We start from the raw sequence: 17,624 nt of genomic DNA, 5'->3' as shown, positions 1-17,624 counted from the left end.
TTTTTCCTTGTAGACTAATTTGAAATATTGCTAATAAGTAAGATAACATTTAAAAATGTTTCATGATATCATTTTAAAAAAAATCATTGGCATTTACTAGTGATTCTTTCCCCTTTTCGCCTTCCCCTCCCCACCAAAGAAATAAGCATAGGTAAGCAAAACAGATGAACATTTACCCGTATCTGAGAATATATGTCTCATTCTGTACCTCTAATTCACCATGCTACCTAGAAGGGGCAACCATTCTTAACTATCTGAGGCCATAGTTGTTCACTGTATTCATCATAGTTGTTTGCTTTTATATTATTGTAGATGTTGTGTAAATTAGCCTTTGAGTTCTTGTGACGTGACTACGGGGCAATTAATTCATACAGGTCTTCCCAAAGTGCTTTGGATTATAAGAGATTACACTTAAGAGTTCTACTTCAGGTTGATGGATTTAACAAACTTGAATTTAATGACAGCTTTTATGGTACTTCTTCAGGAATGACCCATATTGATGCCTTCTGGAATGTATCAGTTGCATATATAAGTTATTGTAGTAGAGATTATTTCCATTCTCTGTTCTAGTTTGCCCTGATCCCCATGAGCCTATTATTTTTGTCCTTTTAACTTGAAAAAAATGATTGAAATATTTGACAGTAACTTTAAATAATGTTGAGGCTAAGCCTTATAGCACCTTGTTGGATATACAGTACATCTTCAGGATATGGGTATCAGTTAGTCAAGAAGTATTTATTACATGGCTACTATATTTGCCAAGCCCTGTGCTAAGCCCTGGGGAATACGAAAAAAAAAAAAAATCAAAAGATAACCCATACTTTCACAAGGAACTCATAATTTAGTTGGGGAGACAAATACAAACAATTGCTTAGAGCGAGCTATATACTAGATAAATTTGAGATACTCAACTGAGAGAAGTCACTAATAGTAAAGGAGTATTGGGAAAGGCTTCTTGTAAAAGGTGGGATTTTAGCTGGTACTTGAAGGAAGCCAGGTAAGTTAGGAGGTGGAGGTTGTGAGGGAGAGAATTCCATGCACGGGGGTACAACCAGTGAAAATACCTGGATTTGAAAGATTTGTTTGAGGAACAAGTTGGTCAGTGTCTTGTATGACAGAGTAAGGTATAACAGTACCAAAAAGGTAGAAAGGGGCCAGATTGTGAAGTGCTTTAAAAACTAGAGCATTTCATATTTGATCTCAGGGCTGATAGGGAGCCATTGGAGTTTATTGAATAAGGGAGGTGACATGGTCAGACTATCAGACCTGGGCTTTTTGGAAGATCAGTTTGACAGCTTGAGTGGAGGATGGATTGGAGTGAGGAGAGGCTTGGGGTGGAGAGATGAGCCAGCAAGCTATTAAATGGTTCAGGTGTTTATTGATAATGGCCTGCATAGTGGGGTAACATATAGTCAACTTATGCATTACGTCGGCGTATACTAGAGATGTTATAAAGGTAAAATCAGTAGTACTTGGCAAATGATTAGATATTGGGGGTAGTTAAGGCTGACCCGAATTTTTGAGCCTGGGTGACTAGGAGGATAGTGGTATCATTAATAGGGAAGTGTTAGAAAGGGCTTGGGGAGGGGGACAGATAATGAATTCAGTTTAGGACATGTTGAGTTTAAGATGTCTACAGGATGTGCAGTTTGAGATATCTAATAGGCAGTAGGAATTGTGAGTCTGGGAGCAAGGAGAGAAATTAGGGCTGATTTGGTTACAGTCAGAAGCCAGACTGTAGAGAGATAGGAAGAGAATGAGGGAAAAAATGAAGACTCCTATTGTAGATGGCCTTCTCAAGGAGTTTAGCCACAAAAGGGTGAAGAGATACAGGATGATAGCTAGCAGGAATGGAGGATGAATCAAGTGAGGATTTTTTTGAGGATAGGGGAGACATGGGCTGCGTCAGAGAAACATCCAGTAGACAGAGATTGAAGATTAGTGAAAGAGTGGGGATAATAGAGGGAGCAGTCTGTTGGAGAAGATGGGATGAAATGGAATCATTTGTGTATGTAGAGGGGTTAGTCTTGGCAAAGATAAAGACCACCTCTTCATGTTAGACAGGAGTGAAGGAGCAGATAGTGGGCTGGGGGCATCTGAGTGATGAGATGAGGAAGAGGAGGGTAGTTTTTTCAGTGAAAAATGAGACAGTGTCGTTAGATAAAAAGATGGGATGAAGGGGAGCTGTGTGTAATTTGAAGAAGGCAAAATTTGGAGAAGCCACTGTGGTGAATGGGATAGTGAATAATTTAAGGATTTATAAAAGGATTGCCTTGCCACAGTGAGGGTCCAGTTAAGATTACTTAACATAAATTTGTACTGGACCCAGTCATTAGATAATTAGTAAAGTCTTTTTTTTTAAATTATATATATATATATATATATATATGTATATACCACTTTTAGAAAATGGTTTATAATGAAAAAAATGGTTCCACAATGGAGATCATATTTGATGGATTTTATCACCATAAACATTTTTGCATAGTATTCAGTGATAAGTGCTTAAATTTGTGGAAAATAACTTTTACAAAAGATTGTCCTCATGTTGATTTTTAAAAAAAGAAATATGCTATAGTCAACTTAGAGACTTGTTGAGAGAAGACTTCCCTAAAGTTAGTTAAGCATAGTGTATACTTTGTGTTAGAATTCTAGAGAGGGTTCCAGTTTTTCTCTGTAAAGAAAATAGGAATGTAGAACAGGAACCCTGTGTTCTAGTCAGACTAATGTCTTAATTCTTTGTAGAATATGCTTAGTTACGTTCCTGTTTTGAAACTTCTTATGCTTTTTATATCCTTTAAAAGTTCTTGAGGGCAGCTAGGTGGCACAGTGGGATAGAGCACCGGCCCTGAAGTCAGGAGGACCTGAGTTCAAATTCGGCCTCAGACACACAACACTCACTAGCTGTGTGACTCTGGGCAAGTCACTTAACCCCAATTGCCTCATCAATAAATAAATAAATAAATAAATAAGTTCTTTCTCCATCTTTACTGCCATGTTCTTCATGATGCTGTTGATAGCTGTCTCAGCCTATAGTGATCATTTCTTTCTCTGAATTAATATAATCTCACATAGGCTAGCATTTATTTTTATTATTCCTGGTGGGTAAGGTATTTATTGGTTGGTGTAGGGGTGCACAATCAGCCAACATTGATTATGTAGTAAAATACTTGAAGATCATATCTCAAGCATTTTCCAGCTGAAAAAAGCTATGGTAGCAATCGACATGTTACAAGATTTAGAATGTAGAAGAACCTTAATGATCATCTCCTTCAGCTTCTCATTTTACAAAGGACAGGTTCAGAAAGATTAGTGACTTATCCACTATTGCACATGCTGATAGGAAGTAATTAGAAGAGCCATGACTCACACACAAGTGGTTGGACTTCATATCCATGGCTCTTTCCTTTAGGCAAAGTTCCTAAATTTAATCCGAATTATACAGTAGAAAATAAGTCTCAAGGGGAGGTAAATTGTTTATACTTAGATTCAAGAGAGTAAAACAATGACATCAGAGAAATGAAGCGGGGCGGGGGGGGGAGACCAGATTGTGTGTACAGATCTGGGTAAATAAGCTCTTAAGGTGGCAATAAACATTTATGACTGTGTAGTTGCCTTTTTACTTGGGAGAAAATGTCTCAGGCAGGGAAGTTAAGATACATTGACAAAGAAAAGTGTTATATGAACACATGGGAGACATTCAAGAAATATTTATTGAATAAATCAGTTTTCAGATATATGCTAGATTAGTGAATCTTGGCATCATATTCCAAGTAGAAGTTGTTGAATAATTAAAAATTATTAAAAATAATTTCAGGTCTTGTCTTCTTGGGGTTTTTCCTCTAGCATGCCCTCTCCTTGCACAGTGTGAGCTGACAGGTTATCTCTGTCTCCATGTCATTTCAGTGATTACTTTTCCTGCATTATTATTTTTAGTTTGGAAATTTCTTTACTCTCACCTCAGAAAGTCTTAGTATATCTGTTTTTTTGGTTAAATTTATTATGAGTAAACGCATTTGTTTATTTCCTATTATATAGTTAAAGGCATTCAGGTTTTATAGCAATAGTAGTCTCCTTAAGATTTTATTAGCACTTGAGAAAATTGTAGCCATTTAAAATACGGCATAGTTGAAATTTTGTAACACCCTATTCTTTCTCTTTTGAGCCATGCTTCTGTCTGTTCTTCTTTACTTTCTGATGTGTCTGGTTTTGACAGGAATTAATATATATTTGGCTAGGGCATGGGTACCCTATTATAAAATACTTGATAAGTAGTCATGCAGCCTCTGCTTACAACCTGCATTGATGAACTCTGTACCTCCTGAAGCGGTTAATTTCACTTTTAGGTGGTCTAAGTGCCAGAAAGATTTTTTTGCACATCAAACCTAAATTTATCTATTTACAGCTTCCACTCTCTTAATTTGGAAGCAGATGGCTATTTTCTGAGAGGTTTGCCCTAAAATATTACTGACTCCTTTCTAATTAGGTGTTATGCACAGAGAACTCCTTAATTGCTATCCTGTTACTGATATTCCAATAGTCTCTAATTAGGGGGTGGTAGGGATAGGGAAGGGAAAGGAATTTTATCACATTCTGGAATTTTAGTGATGACAAAACCAGGGTGGTCCAGGAATTAGGCTACATGGAGAGAAGACCAGCACATAACAGGTCAAGTGAGAACTCAACTACAGCAAGAAATAATAAAGTACCTTACATCCAAGCAGACAAAAAGTCAGGCCTCTGATTTGAAATTGGCTTCAGTTAAGTATTTATGAAGCACCTTCTTCATCTAAGACATTGTAGTTGGTACTAGAGATATTAATAAAATAAATGAGAAACAAATCATGCCCTCATGGAGCATACATTCTGCTCAGGATACAACATATTAACAGGTAAGCAAATAAATACAAGATTGTTTGAGAAAAAAAGCAAAGGCAATAAGCTTCTTCTCTGTGCCAGGGACAGGGCAAATATTATTTCATTTGATCTTCAAAACAACTCTAGGAAGTAGTCAGTCAATAAATATTTATTAAGTATATACCAGGCACTGTGCTAGGTGCTGCAGATACAAAAAAAGGTAAAAGTTATTCACTGCTCTCAGGGTGTTCACAGTGTATTGGAATAGATAGCATGCAAACAACTATGTATAAACTATATAGAGAACAAATTGGAAATGATCAACAGAAGAAAGGCATTAAAATTAAGAAGAATTAGGAAAGTCTTCATTTTGAAGGTGGAATTTTAGCTGTTGGGGAAGCCAAGAAAGAAACAGACAGAGTTTAAATGATTTGCCCAGGGTCAGACAGTTGGTAAATGTCTGAGTCAAGATTTGAGGTCAGGTCTTCTGATTCTAGGCTCAGTACTCTATCTGCTGTACTACCTAGCTATCTCTAAGAGAGAGCACTTATTACGAAGAAAGAAGTATTTAAAGCAGGTTTCAGGAATCCAGAATAGATATGCAAGGATCTGAGAAATAACTTGAGTCACCAGCTGTTAAAATGGATTGTACATAGCCAGATGCTTTTGGGGCGGGGGAGGGGGAAGGCTTCCTATATTTTTCTTGTATTTGTCTTTTTCTTCTACCCCTCAGAGTCAAATAAAATTGGCTTCACAATGTGTATGGGACTGAACTCACAAGGAGAGAAATGTGTGAGCGATGGTAGTGGAAAATCAGCAAGGCAGTATATTCCACAGTGTAATTTAAGGTTACAGAGTAAACTTTAAAAGTGGTTACATCTTATTTTTGCCTTTCAAAAATCAGTTGGTAGGTTCTACATTAAGGGACCGCAGGGCTTAGAATATGATATTCCAGAGGGCAAAGGAGATAGGATTACAGCCAAGAGTCACCTACCCAGCAAAACTGAGTATAATCCTTCCAGGGAAAAAAATGGATATTCAGTGAAATAGAGGAATTTCAAGCATTCTTGATGAAAAGATCAGAGCTGAATAGAAAATTTGACTTTCAAATACAAGATTCAAGAGAAGTATGAAGAGGTAAACAGGAAAGAGAAATCATAAGGGACTTATTAAGGTTGAACTCTTTACATTCCTGCATGGAAAGATGCTATTTGTAACTCAAGAGACCTTTGTCAGTATTAGGGTAGTTGGAGGGGAAAAAAATTATGTATGTGTAGATAGATTGATAGATAGAGGGTACAGGGTGAGTTGAAGATGAAGGGGTGATATCTGGAGAATAAAATTAAGGAGTGAGAGAGGATTATACTGGGAGAAGGAAAAAAGGAGAGGTAGAATGGGGTAAATTATCTCACATGAAACAGTCAAGAAGAGGCTTTTACAGTGGAGGGGAAGTGGGGGAAGGTGAGAGGGAATGAGTGAATCTTATTCTCATCAGATTTGGCCTAAGGAGGGAATAACATACACACTCTTGGATATGGAAAGCTGTCTTACCCTACAGGAAAATAGGGGGCAAGGGGATAAGAGAGTGTGGGGATGATAGAGGGGGAGGGAAGATTGGGAGAAGGGGTTAATCAGAAGCAAACACTTCTGACGAGGGACAGAGTCAAAAGAAGGAATAGAATAAAAGGGGGGGGTGATAGGATGAAGGGAAATAGAGTTAGTTTTCCACAGCTTGGCTACTATGGAAGTGTTTTTCATGACTACACAACTATAATCTGTATCACATTGCTTGGCTTCTCAGTGAGGGTGGGTAGGGAGGAAGGGAGAAAATCTGGAACCCAAAGTTTTAAAAATAAATGTTAAAAAATTGTTTTCACATGCAACTGGGAAATAAGGTATACAGGCAATGGGGTATAGAAATTTATCTTGCCCTGCTGGAAAATAGAAGTGAAATGAGATAAGAGAAGGGGTGGAGATAGAAGGAAGGGCAGATTAGGGGAAAGGGTATTCAGAACGTATGCTGTCTTGGGGTTGGGGAAAGGATGAGATGGGGAGAAAATTTGGAACTCAAAATCTTGTGGAAGTGAATGTTGAAAACTAAAAATAAATCAATGAACCTTAAAAATAATAACAAAAATCAGTTGGTAACAAATTTTAAAAGTGTTTTCCTTTTCATTTTGAATGTGATCATTCAAATTTAAACTCTACTGTAAACACCAGTTTAAAAGGTGAATGTGGCTTCTGATACCTATTGGGCAAAATTAGAAAACCTCTAGCCTTGAGTCAATATCATTTTAGTTACTAAAACTGAAGCCTTTGGAATGGATATAACTTTCTAGGTAGTGCCTCCAAAGGTTTTAGGATCATCTGAAGATCTGCTAGCAGTGGTTACTATGAAAAAGCTTATTGGCACTTAAAAATTCAGTAGATCATAATAAAAAGCACTTAAAAGAGTATATATCATCATTAAAGTAATGTAGCAGTTATTTGTAGATATTACTATTCTGATTCTGACCTCATAACTTATTTTTCCCTACCTCCCTTGCTTTTTCCTTTCTTTTCTTCCTTTATTTATGTGAAAAGCATTTTGTAATTGTATTTATATAGTCCCTGAGTTTTTCTTGGCAGGTAGACTTTGAAGTATTTAAAATTGTGTGCATTTATTTTAAATAGAATTTCTCTTTCTACCTCTTCCTCCTGGGTTTTGCTGGTAATGTATAGAAATGCTAATAATTTATATGGGTTTATTTTATATCTTGAAACTTTGCTGAAGTTGTTAATTGTTTCAGTTTTTTTAGTTGATTCTCTAGGGTTCTTAAATATATTATCATATCATTTGCAAAGAGTGATAATTTTCTTTCCTCATTCCCCATTCTTATTCCTTCAATGTCTTTTTCTTATTGCTAAAGTTAGCATTTCTGATATGATATTGAATAATAGTGCTGATAACAGACAGCCTTGCTTCACCCTTAATGTTATTGGGAAAGCTTTTAGTTTATTCCTATTACAGGTACTACTTACTCTTGGTTTTAGATAGATATTGCTTATTTTAAGGAAGACTCTACCAATTCCTATGCTTTCTAGTGTTTTTAATAGGAATGGGTGTTGTATTTTGTCAAAAGCTTTTCCTGAATCTATTAATGTGACCCATAACTTATTGAACTCCCCAGTCTCCCTTTACTTGTGTTATTTTCTTCTGTCTCTTCCTTCCCTGTCTCCCCTTTGTATATTTTTTCTTTCTTATCTTCTCTTTCTCCTCTGCCCTCTGACCATCACAGAGAACCAAAGAACTATAATTTAATATTTATTCATATTAATATTAATTAATATTATTAATAATTATTAATAATAAATTAATATTTATTAGAATTGCAATATAAAATAATGTTCTGTGTTCATAATTTTAAAAAGTATTAACTTAGTAATTGATAAAATTTTAAAAAGTATTAACTGAGTAATTGACAAAAATAAACATACAAAAGTCCTGCACTTAATCAAAAAACATGTGAGTTAAATATTTTATAAATATGGGGAATTACAGCAATGGCCCTTGATAGAGGGGGAAAAATGTAATGAGCCTGGACCATAGAATGTGAATGGGATAGGTATCAGAGGTCAAGGGCAAAAACGGGAAATCACATCAACCAGAGTGAAAGAAAGAACTATGATCGATCAATTATTATGTAATCATTCTGTCTCTTCATGATGTTAATATAAAGAGAAAACTTTGCAATTATATTCATATAATGCTATACTTTTCCTTAGGCAGAGAATCCTCCTGAGGGACCTGACTGTGGTTATGGATCTTTTCATCAACAGTATTGGCTGGATGGGAAAATAATTGCTGTGGGTGTCATAGATGTCCTTCCATACTGTGTGTCATCTGTATATCTGTACTATGACCCTGATTACTCATTTCTGTCCTTGGGAGTCTACTCTGCACTGCGGTAAGATATCTTGTATTTTTGCTTTGTTCTTAACAGTACCTGCTCCTTTATTTCCTCTGTTTATTTCTCATCCTAACTTAGTTTTAATCCACTGTGGCAGGAGGAGTTAATTTACAAGGCACAGTATTTTGTTGGCTTAATGATATATAAATGTATCATCTTTAGAATGGATAACCTACTTGATAAGATATATATTTTTTTGATGTTCCTATGTTTTTTGTTTCTAAATGTTAGTATTTCTCTATTACTTATTTTGATGTTTCCCTACACATTTCTACAGTTTCTACTTTTGCTTTACCTACTTGGATAGAGACACTTTATCATTTTATTGTTTATGTCTTTGTTATTGATTTTATCTTTGTCATTTTTATGATCATTATTATTAAAAATAAAACTTTAATTGTATTTAAATTCATTATAACAGTATGATTTCAGTTAGCCTAACTCAGTACTGTAATCTTTTGGGACGGTTATCTAGTGTTAACAATTATACAGAACAGGAATGAGAAAAATTTGATTTTTGACTTAATTTGTTCTTTTTGTGGTACCCCTTACTAAGGAAAAGGTGATGTCCTCATTTGCCGTTGGCTGGAAACATGTAACTTGCCTTAAAAATGCTACCTGCAATATTCCAAAATACCAAAAGATGGAGATGTGACCTTGTAAAAATCTTTGTGTTCCCCTTTTGTTTTCCTGCGTGCTTCTATGTTGAAGGAGATTTCTGTGTGTTTTCTTTGTATTTCTCTTGTTTTCTGCTAGATATATGTATCTCTCTGCCTTTCTCTTCATCTTCTTACTATATAACTTTCTCTTTCTTTGCCATTATCTGTTTTTCTCCCTCTTTTTTTGTTTCCCTTTACCTCATTCTCCCTGAGATCATGACATAAAACTGAAAGTTTTCTTATTTGTTGCATATGTTGAAAAGTCCGAAGTACCTAAGTGGAACAATAAGTTAAAACAGAATGAAACAGAATTACTGAATGGAATTGATGTGACTCCTACTTGCTTTTTTCTTTGGATTTAGTGGCCTTCAGTAGAAAAAGAGTTACTCACCTGTGGTCTGGGACTAGCTTTAAGAGATGTCTTCTGTATTGTGTAACCAAAACATAACATTCTTTTGAGGTGTCCAACATGGTTATTTCCCGTTGTTATTAATGTTGTACTTTTACAACTTTTTATTAAAGTATTCTCTTATGAACGGGATGGTAAGTTCTCTTTTTAAGTACATTTCAAAATCTCTGTTTATAGAACACAAAGATTTTTGTGCACATATATATATATTTTTTAATTTTTAAATTATGTTTTGTTTTTTCCCAATTGCATGTAAAACAGTTTTTAACGTGTTTTAAAAATTTTGAGTTCCAAATATTCTCCTTCCCTTTCTTCCCTTCCCCTTTCCTGGGACAGTAAGCAATTTGATACAAGTTATACATGTGCAATCATGAAAAGCCTGTTTCATAGTAATCATATTGTAAAAGAAAATACAGACCCCCCCCCCCCAAAAAAAAACAACACAAGAAAAATAAAATAAAAAATGGTATGCTTTGATATGCATTCAGATTCAGTCAATTCTTTCTCTGGAGATGGATAGCATTCTTCATCATGAGTCCTTTGGATCATTGTATTGCTGAGAATAGCTAAGTCATTCATAGTTGATCATCATATAATATTGCTGTTACTGTAGACCGTGGTTCTTCTGGTTCTGCTCACTTCACTTTGCATCAGTTCATATCAGTCCTTTGAGGTTTTTCTGAAACCATCCTGCTCCTCATCATTTCTTATAGCACAGTAGTATTTCATCACAATCATGTACCACACCTTGTTCAGCCATTCCCCATTTGATGGGCATCCCCTCAATGTCCAGTTGATTCCTACCACAAAAAGGGCTGCTATAAATACTTTTGCACCTGTGGGTCTTTCCCCTTTTTTATGATCTCTTTGGGATACAAAGCTAGTAGTGGTATTGCCAGGTCAAAGCCTACACAGTTTTATAGCCCTTTAGGCATAGTTCCAAATTGTTCTCCAGAATATGATAAAGTTCTTAGGGTTACAAGTATCATCTTCCTGTGTAGAAATGTAACATTTTAACCTTATTGAATCCCTTATGTTTTGTTTTTTCTGTTTACCTTTTTATGCTTCTCTTGAGTCTTGTTTTTGAAAATCTAATTATCATCTGTTCAGCTTTGGACTTTTCATCGGGAATGCTTGAAAGTCCTCTATTTCATTAAATATCTATTTCCCCCTGAAGGATTATACTCAGTTTTGCTGGATAGATGATTCTTGATTGTAGTAATCCTAGCTCCTTTGCCTTCTAGAACATCATTCCAAGCCCTCTGATCCTTTAATGTGGAAGCTTTAATAATATGGCTCTATAATATTTGAATTGTTTTTTTTCTGCCTGCTTGCAGTATTTTCTCCTTGACTTGGGAACTCTGGAATTTGGCTGATATTCTTGGGAATTTTCTTTTGGGGATCTCTTTCAGATGGTGAATGGTGGATTTTTTTCAATTTCTGTTTTGCCCTCTGGTTCTAGGATATCAGAGAAGTTTTCCTTGATAATTTCATGAAATATGATATTTAAACTCTTTTTTTTTATCATGGCTTTTAGATTGTTCAATAATTCTTAAATTATCTTTCCTGGATCTGTTTTCCAGGTCATTTGTTTTTCCAATGAGAAATTTCATATTTTCTTCTACTCTTTTCTTCTTTTAAATTTTGTTTTATTGTTTCTCACTGTCTCCTGGAGTCATTAGCTTCCACTTGCCCAGTTCTAATTTTTAAAGAATTATTTTCTTCAGTGAGCTTTTGTATTTCCTTTTCCATTTAGACAGTTCTACTTTTTAAGGAGCTCTTTTCTTCAGTGATTTTTTGTACATATTTTTCCATTTTTTTGTGCTTCCTTTACCACACTGATTCTTTTTTCATGATTCTCTTGCATCATTTCTTTTCCTGATTTTTCTTCTACCTCTCGTATTTGATTTTTTTCCTATTCAGTGGATCTATTAAGTTTAAAATTTTTAATAATAAATTTCAATATTTAATATCTATTCATTTAAATAAATTTATTTAATTAAATACTTAATATTTTGTTTGCCCCCAATTCCATGCAAAAGCAATTTTTAGCAGTTTTGAGTTCCAAATTCTATCCCTCGGTCTCCTCTTCCTTTCTTAGATGATAAGCAGTCTGATATAGGTTATACGTGTGCAATCATGTAAAACATTTCCATATTAGTCATTTTGTGCAAGAAGACTTGAATAAAACAAGAAAGAAAGAAAGTAAAAAGTAGTATGCTTCAGTCAGTATTCAGACAACATCAGTTCTTTCTCTGGAGGCAGATAGCATTTTTCCTCATGAGTCCTTTGGGATTGTCTTGGATAATTATATTGCTGAGAATAGTTAAGTCCTTCACAGTTCTTCATTGTACGATATTGCTGTTACTGTGTACAGTGTTCTTCTGGTTCTGCTCACTTCTGTTTGTATCAGTTCATGTAAGTCTTTCCAGGTTTTTCTGAAATCATTCTGCTTTTCATTTCTTACAGCACAGTAATAATCTATCACAATCATATACCACAACTTGTTTAGCCATTCCCCAGTTGATGGGCATCCTCTCAATTTCCAATTCTTGCCACCACAAAAGAGCTGCTATAAATATTTTCGTATATATAGGTCCTTTTCCTTTTCCTTTGTTCTCTTTGGGATACAGACCTAGCAATGGTATTGCTGGATCAAAGGATATGCAGAGTTTTATAGCCCTTTGGGCATAGTTCCAAATTGCTCTCCAGAATGGTTGGAATAGTTCACAACTCCACTAACAGTGCATTAGTGACCCATTTTCCCCACATCCCCTCCAACATTTATCATTTTCCTTTTATTGTCATATTAGCCAATCTGATGGGTATGAGGTGGTACCTCAGAGTGGTTTTAATTTACATTTCTCTAACAGTAATTTAAAGCATTTTTTCACATGACTATAAATAGCTTTGATTTTTCCATCTGAACATTTCCTGTTCATATCCTTTGACCATGTATCATTTGGGGAATGACTTGTATTCTTATAAATTTGACTCAGTTCTCTATATTTTTGAGAAATGAGGTCTCTATCAGAGATATTTGCTGCAAAAAATTTTTCCCTCAGTTTTTTGCTTTCCTTCTAATTTTGGTTATATTTTTATTTATGTAACACCTGTTTAATTTTATATAATCAAAACGATCCATTTTACATTTTATAATGCTCTCTATATCTTGTTTGGTCATAAATTCTTCCCTTTCTCATAGATCCAACAAGTAAATTATTCTGTGCCTTCCTAATTTGCTTATGCCATCACCTTTTATGTGCAAATCATGTACCCATTTTGACTTTATCTTAGTATACAGTGTGAGGTGTTGGTCTATACCTAGTTTCTGTCGTACTGTTTTTCATTTTTTTCCCAGCAGTTTTTGTCAGATAATGAGTTTTTGTCCCAAAAGCTTGAATCTTTGGGTTTGTCAAACACTGGATTACTATGATCATTTACTATAATGTATTGTGTACATTCCATGGCTGTTACTTAGCCAGTACCAGATTGTTTTGATAATTACTGCTTTATGATACAGTTTGAGATCTAGTATGTCTAGGCCACCTTCCTTCACATTTTTTTCATTAATTCCCTTTATATGCTTGACCTTTTTTCCTTTCAGATAATTTTTGTCATTTTTTTCTAGTTCTCTAAATTTTTCGTAGTTTGGTCTGGCACTGAATAAGTAGATTATTTTAGGTAGAATTACCATTTTTATTATATTGAGTTGGCCTACCTATGAGCAATTAACATTTTTCCAGTTCAGATCAGACTTTATTTGTGTGAAAAGTGTTTTGCAGTTGTGTTCATGTAGTTCCTTGGTTTGTCTTGGCAGGTAGATTCCCAAGTGTTTTACGTTGTCTACAGTTCTTTTAAATGGAATTTCTCTTTCTGTCTCTTGCTGCTGGACTTTCTTGGTAACATATAGAAGTGCTGATGTTTTATGTGGGTCTATTTTGTATCCTGCACCTTTGCTCAAGTTATTATTTCAACTAGTTTTTAGTGATTCTCTCAGATTCTCTAAGTATACCATCATGTCATCTACGAAGAATAATAGTTTTGTTTCTTCATTGCCTATTCTAATTCCTTCAATTTATTTTTCTTCTCTTATTGCTATAGCTAGCTTTTCTAGTATGATATTGATTAATAGTGGTGTCAGTGGTTATCCTTGCTTTACCCCTGATCTGATTGGGAAGGCTTATAGCTTACCCCTATTACAGGTAATGCTTGCTGATGGTTTTAGATAAATTTTATCTTTTTAAGGTAAGCTCCATTTATTCTTATGCTCACTAATGTTTTCAATAGAAATGTTGTTGTTGTGTTTTGTCAGAGATTTTTTCAGCATCTGTTGAGGTAATCATATGATTTCTGTTGGTTTTGTTATTGATATGGTCAGTTATGCTGATAGCTTTCCTATTATTGAACCAGCCCTACATTCCTGGTATAAATCTCACCTGGTCATAGTGTATGATCCTTGTGATATGTTTGTATAATCTTGCTAGTATTTAATTTTAATTTTATTTTTCTAGTTTTTTAAAGTTGTATGTCCATGATCTGCTCTTTATCTATTTTATTGATGCAAGTGTTTAGAGATATAAATTTTTCCCTAAGTACTGCTTTGCTGTATCCCATAAATTTTGGTGTATTGTCTCACTGTTGTCATTTCCAGTAATGAAATTATTGAATGTTTCTATGATTTGTTCTTTGACCCATTCATTCTTGAGTATTATATCATTTAGTTTCCAGTTAATTTTTAAGCTATATTTCTATCTATGATCCTTTATTGAATGTAGTTTTTATTGCATTATGATTTGAAAAGGATGCATTTAATATTTCTGCTTCTCTGCATTTGGTCGTGAGGTTTTTATGCCCTAATACATGGTCAGTTTTTGTGTAGGTGCCACGCACTGCTGGGAAAAAAAGTATATTCCTTTCTATTCCCATTCAGTTTTCTCTAGAGGTCTTATCATATTTACTGTTCTAGAAATCTATCCTTAACTTCTTTCTTGTTTTTACTTTTTGGTTAGATTTATCTAGTTCTGAGAGAGGAAAGTTGAAATCTCTTACTAATATAGTTTTATTGTCTGTTTCCTCTGTAATTCATTTAACTTCTTCTTTAAAAATTTAGGTGCTATGCCATCTTGTGCATATGTGTTTAGTGTTGATATTACTTCGTTGCATATGGTGCCTTTCAGCAAGATGTGATTTCCTTTTCTATCTCTTTTAATTAGATCTGCTTTTGCTTTTCTTTGACTGAGATCATGACTGCTACCCTGGCTTTTTTTTTTTTTTTAACTTCAGCGGAAACATAATAGATTCTGCTCCAGCCCCTTACCCTTTTACTGTGTTTGTGTCTCTGTGCTTTAGTGTGTTTCTTATAAACAGCATATTGTAGAATTTATTTTTTATTCCATTCTGCTATCTGCTTCTGTTTTATAGGTGAGTTCATCCTGTTCACATTTACAGTTATAACTATTTATTTACTTCCACCCTATTTTTCCTTTATTTATCTGTCTCTTTCTCTTACCTTTCATCCTATTCCTCCTCACAAGTGTTTTACTCCTGATAATCACCTCCCCCAATCTCCTTTCTGTCAGTCCCTTTCTTTCCCTTATCCCCATACCTTTTTTACTTCCCTATAGAATAAGATAGATTTCTATATCCAACTGAGTGTGTATGTAATTCCTTCTTTGAGCCAATTCTGATGAGAGTAAGGTTCAGACATTTTCTGCCACTCCCCCAAGTAGCTCTTCAGATTTTTTTTTTATGTGAGATAATTTACTACATTCTGTCTTTCCCTTTCCTTTTCTCCTAATGTAACCTTCTTTCTCACTCTTTAATTTTGTGTTTTTGGATAGCATTCCATCATAGTTATCTCATACTCATACCCTCTGTCTATGTATGTTCCTTCTAATTTCTCCTATAGTGATAAAATTCTTAAGAGTGGGAAATATAGTCTTCTCATGTAGGAATAGAAACAGTTTAATCTTATTGAATCTCTTATGTTTTCTCTTGTTTCTTTTTTACCTTTTTATGTTTCTCTTGAGTCTTGTATTTGAAGATCAATTTTTTTTTAATTTAGCTCCGGTTTTTTTAATTAAGACTATTTGAAGGTCTTCTGTTTCATTAAATGTTTATTTTCTTCCCCAAAGGATTAAGCTCAGTTTTTTTGGGTAGGTGATTATTGGTTGTAATCCTTACTCCTTTGCCTTCTGGAATACCACATTCCAAACCCTCTGATCCTTTAATATAGAGCTGCTAAATCCTGTGTAGTTCTGGCTGTGGCTCTACAATATTTGAATTGTTTCTTTCTGGCTGCTTGCAGTATTTTCTGCTTGACCTGGGAGCTCTGGAATTTGCCTATGATATTCCTGGGAATTTTCTTTTTGGGATCTCTTTCAGGTGGTGAATGGTGGATTCTTAAAATTTTTATTTTGCCCTATGGTTTTTTTTTTTATTATGACTTTCATGTAGTCCAATGATATCTAAGTCACCTCTCCTGAATCTGTTTCTAGGTCACTGGTTTTTCCAATGAGAAATTTCACATTTTCTTTTTTTTTCTTCTTTTGACTTTATTTTATTGTTTCTTAATGTCTCTTGGAATCATTAGCTTCCACTTGCCCAATTCTAATTTTTAAGGAATTATTTTTTTTTTTCAGTGAACTACCTTTTTCATTTGGTCAGTTCTATTTTTTAAGCAGTTATTTTCTACAGTGAATGTTTGTGTATCTTTTTTTTCCATTTTTTGGGTTTCTTTTTACCAGTATGTTGATTCTTTTTTTATGATTCCCTTGCATTACTTTGATTTCTTTACCTAATTTTTTCTTTTACTTTTACTATTTATTATTTAAAATCCTTTTAAAGCTCTTCCAATAGTTCTTTTTTTGGGCCTGAGACCATTTTACATTTTTCTCTGAGGCTTTTTACATTTAGCCATTTTGACACTGTTGTCCTCTTCTAAGTTTGTGCTTTGTTTTCCTCCCTGTCACCATAGTAATTTTCTATAGTTAAGTTCTTTTTTTGTTTTTTTTTTTTTGCTCATTTTTTTCTGTCTATTTTTGTACTTGGTACTTTTATTTAAGAGTTGGGCTCTGCTCCTGCACTATCCCAAATTTCTTGTACCAAGGCTTAGAGCCTTGCTGCTTGGGCCTCAAGGCCTAGCTTGCACTGAATGGGGGGGGGGGCCCTCCCTGCTAGCTTGTTTGAGAGGCAGGGGCCAACCTGCTGGTCTGCCCAGGGGTGGGATTTCACTCCTGGCAGGCCATAGGGTGTTGGCCAGGCCCCGGGTGCAGGGTCTCACTGCTTGGTGCTCCTTGGGGTGGGGCCTCACTACTGGTTAGCAATGTGGTCTGAGTCATGCTATGCTGCTGGTCTGGGACTGCTGACTTGTCTCCAGGGCCTCTTGCTTACAGAAGGTTAAGACCTTGCCTAGTGGCTTGTCCCAGGGCTCAGAGACTCGCTGCAGGTCCCCCTGAGGTGCAAACTGTCACTACTGCTTGCTTACCTGGTTCAGTCCCACTCCTGTGAGACAGACCTGTCTTGTCGTGCTGGTAAGTTGCTTCCCCATTCCTAAATTGGTTCCAGGGTGTTTTTTAAGGGTATTTGGGGGGAGTTTGGGAGGGTTCCAGAAATTTTCTTCCTCACTTTTTCGTTTTGGTACTGGAAATCTTGAATTTGATTTTTAAAATCTTTTTTGTGCTCTTTCAGGAGTTCTTTTTGGACCTGAAACCAGTTCACATTTTTCTTTGAGGTTTTGCATGTAGC

The 17,624-nt window shown here is 35.0% G+C and overlaps 1 protein-coding gene across 11 annotated transcripts in view; it reads left to right on the top strand.

The window, feature by feature from the left end:
- The window catches only part of ATE1 (arginyltransferase 1), a 183,258-nt gene that overhangs the window by 67,793 nt on the left and 97,841 nt on the right, over positions 1–17,624 (top strand). For all 11 annotated transcript variants that reach the window (XM_027839862.1, XM_027839867.1, XM_027839866.1 and 8 more), the window contains one exon: positions 8,623–8,804. In XM_027839862.1, coding sequence (XP_027695663.1) covers positions 8,623–8,804 — 182 coding nt within the window. The remainder of the gene's footprint in view (positions 1–8,622; positions 8,805–17,624) is intronic.

Source organism: Vombatus ursinus, unplaced genomic scaffold (genome assembly GCF_900497805.2).
Source record: "Vombatus ursinus unplaced genomic scaffold, bare-nosed wombat genome assembly UNPS02014833.1, whole genome shotgun sequence".
In the NCBI taxonomy this organism is placed as follows: domain Eukaryota; kingdom Metazoa; phylum Chordata; class Mammalia; order Diprotodontia; family Vombatidae; genus Vombatus; species Vombatus ursinus.
This window is presented reverse-complemented; position numbering and strand designations above follow the sequence as displayed.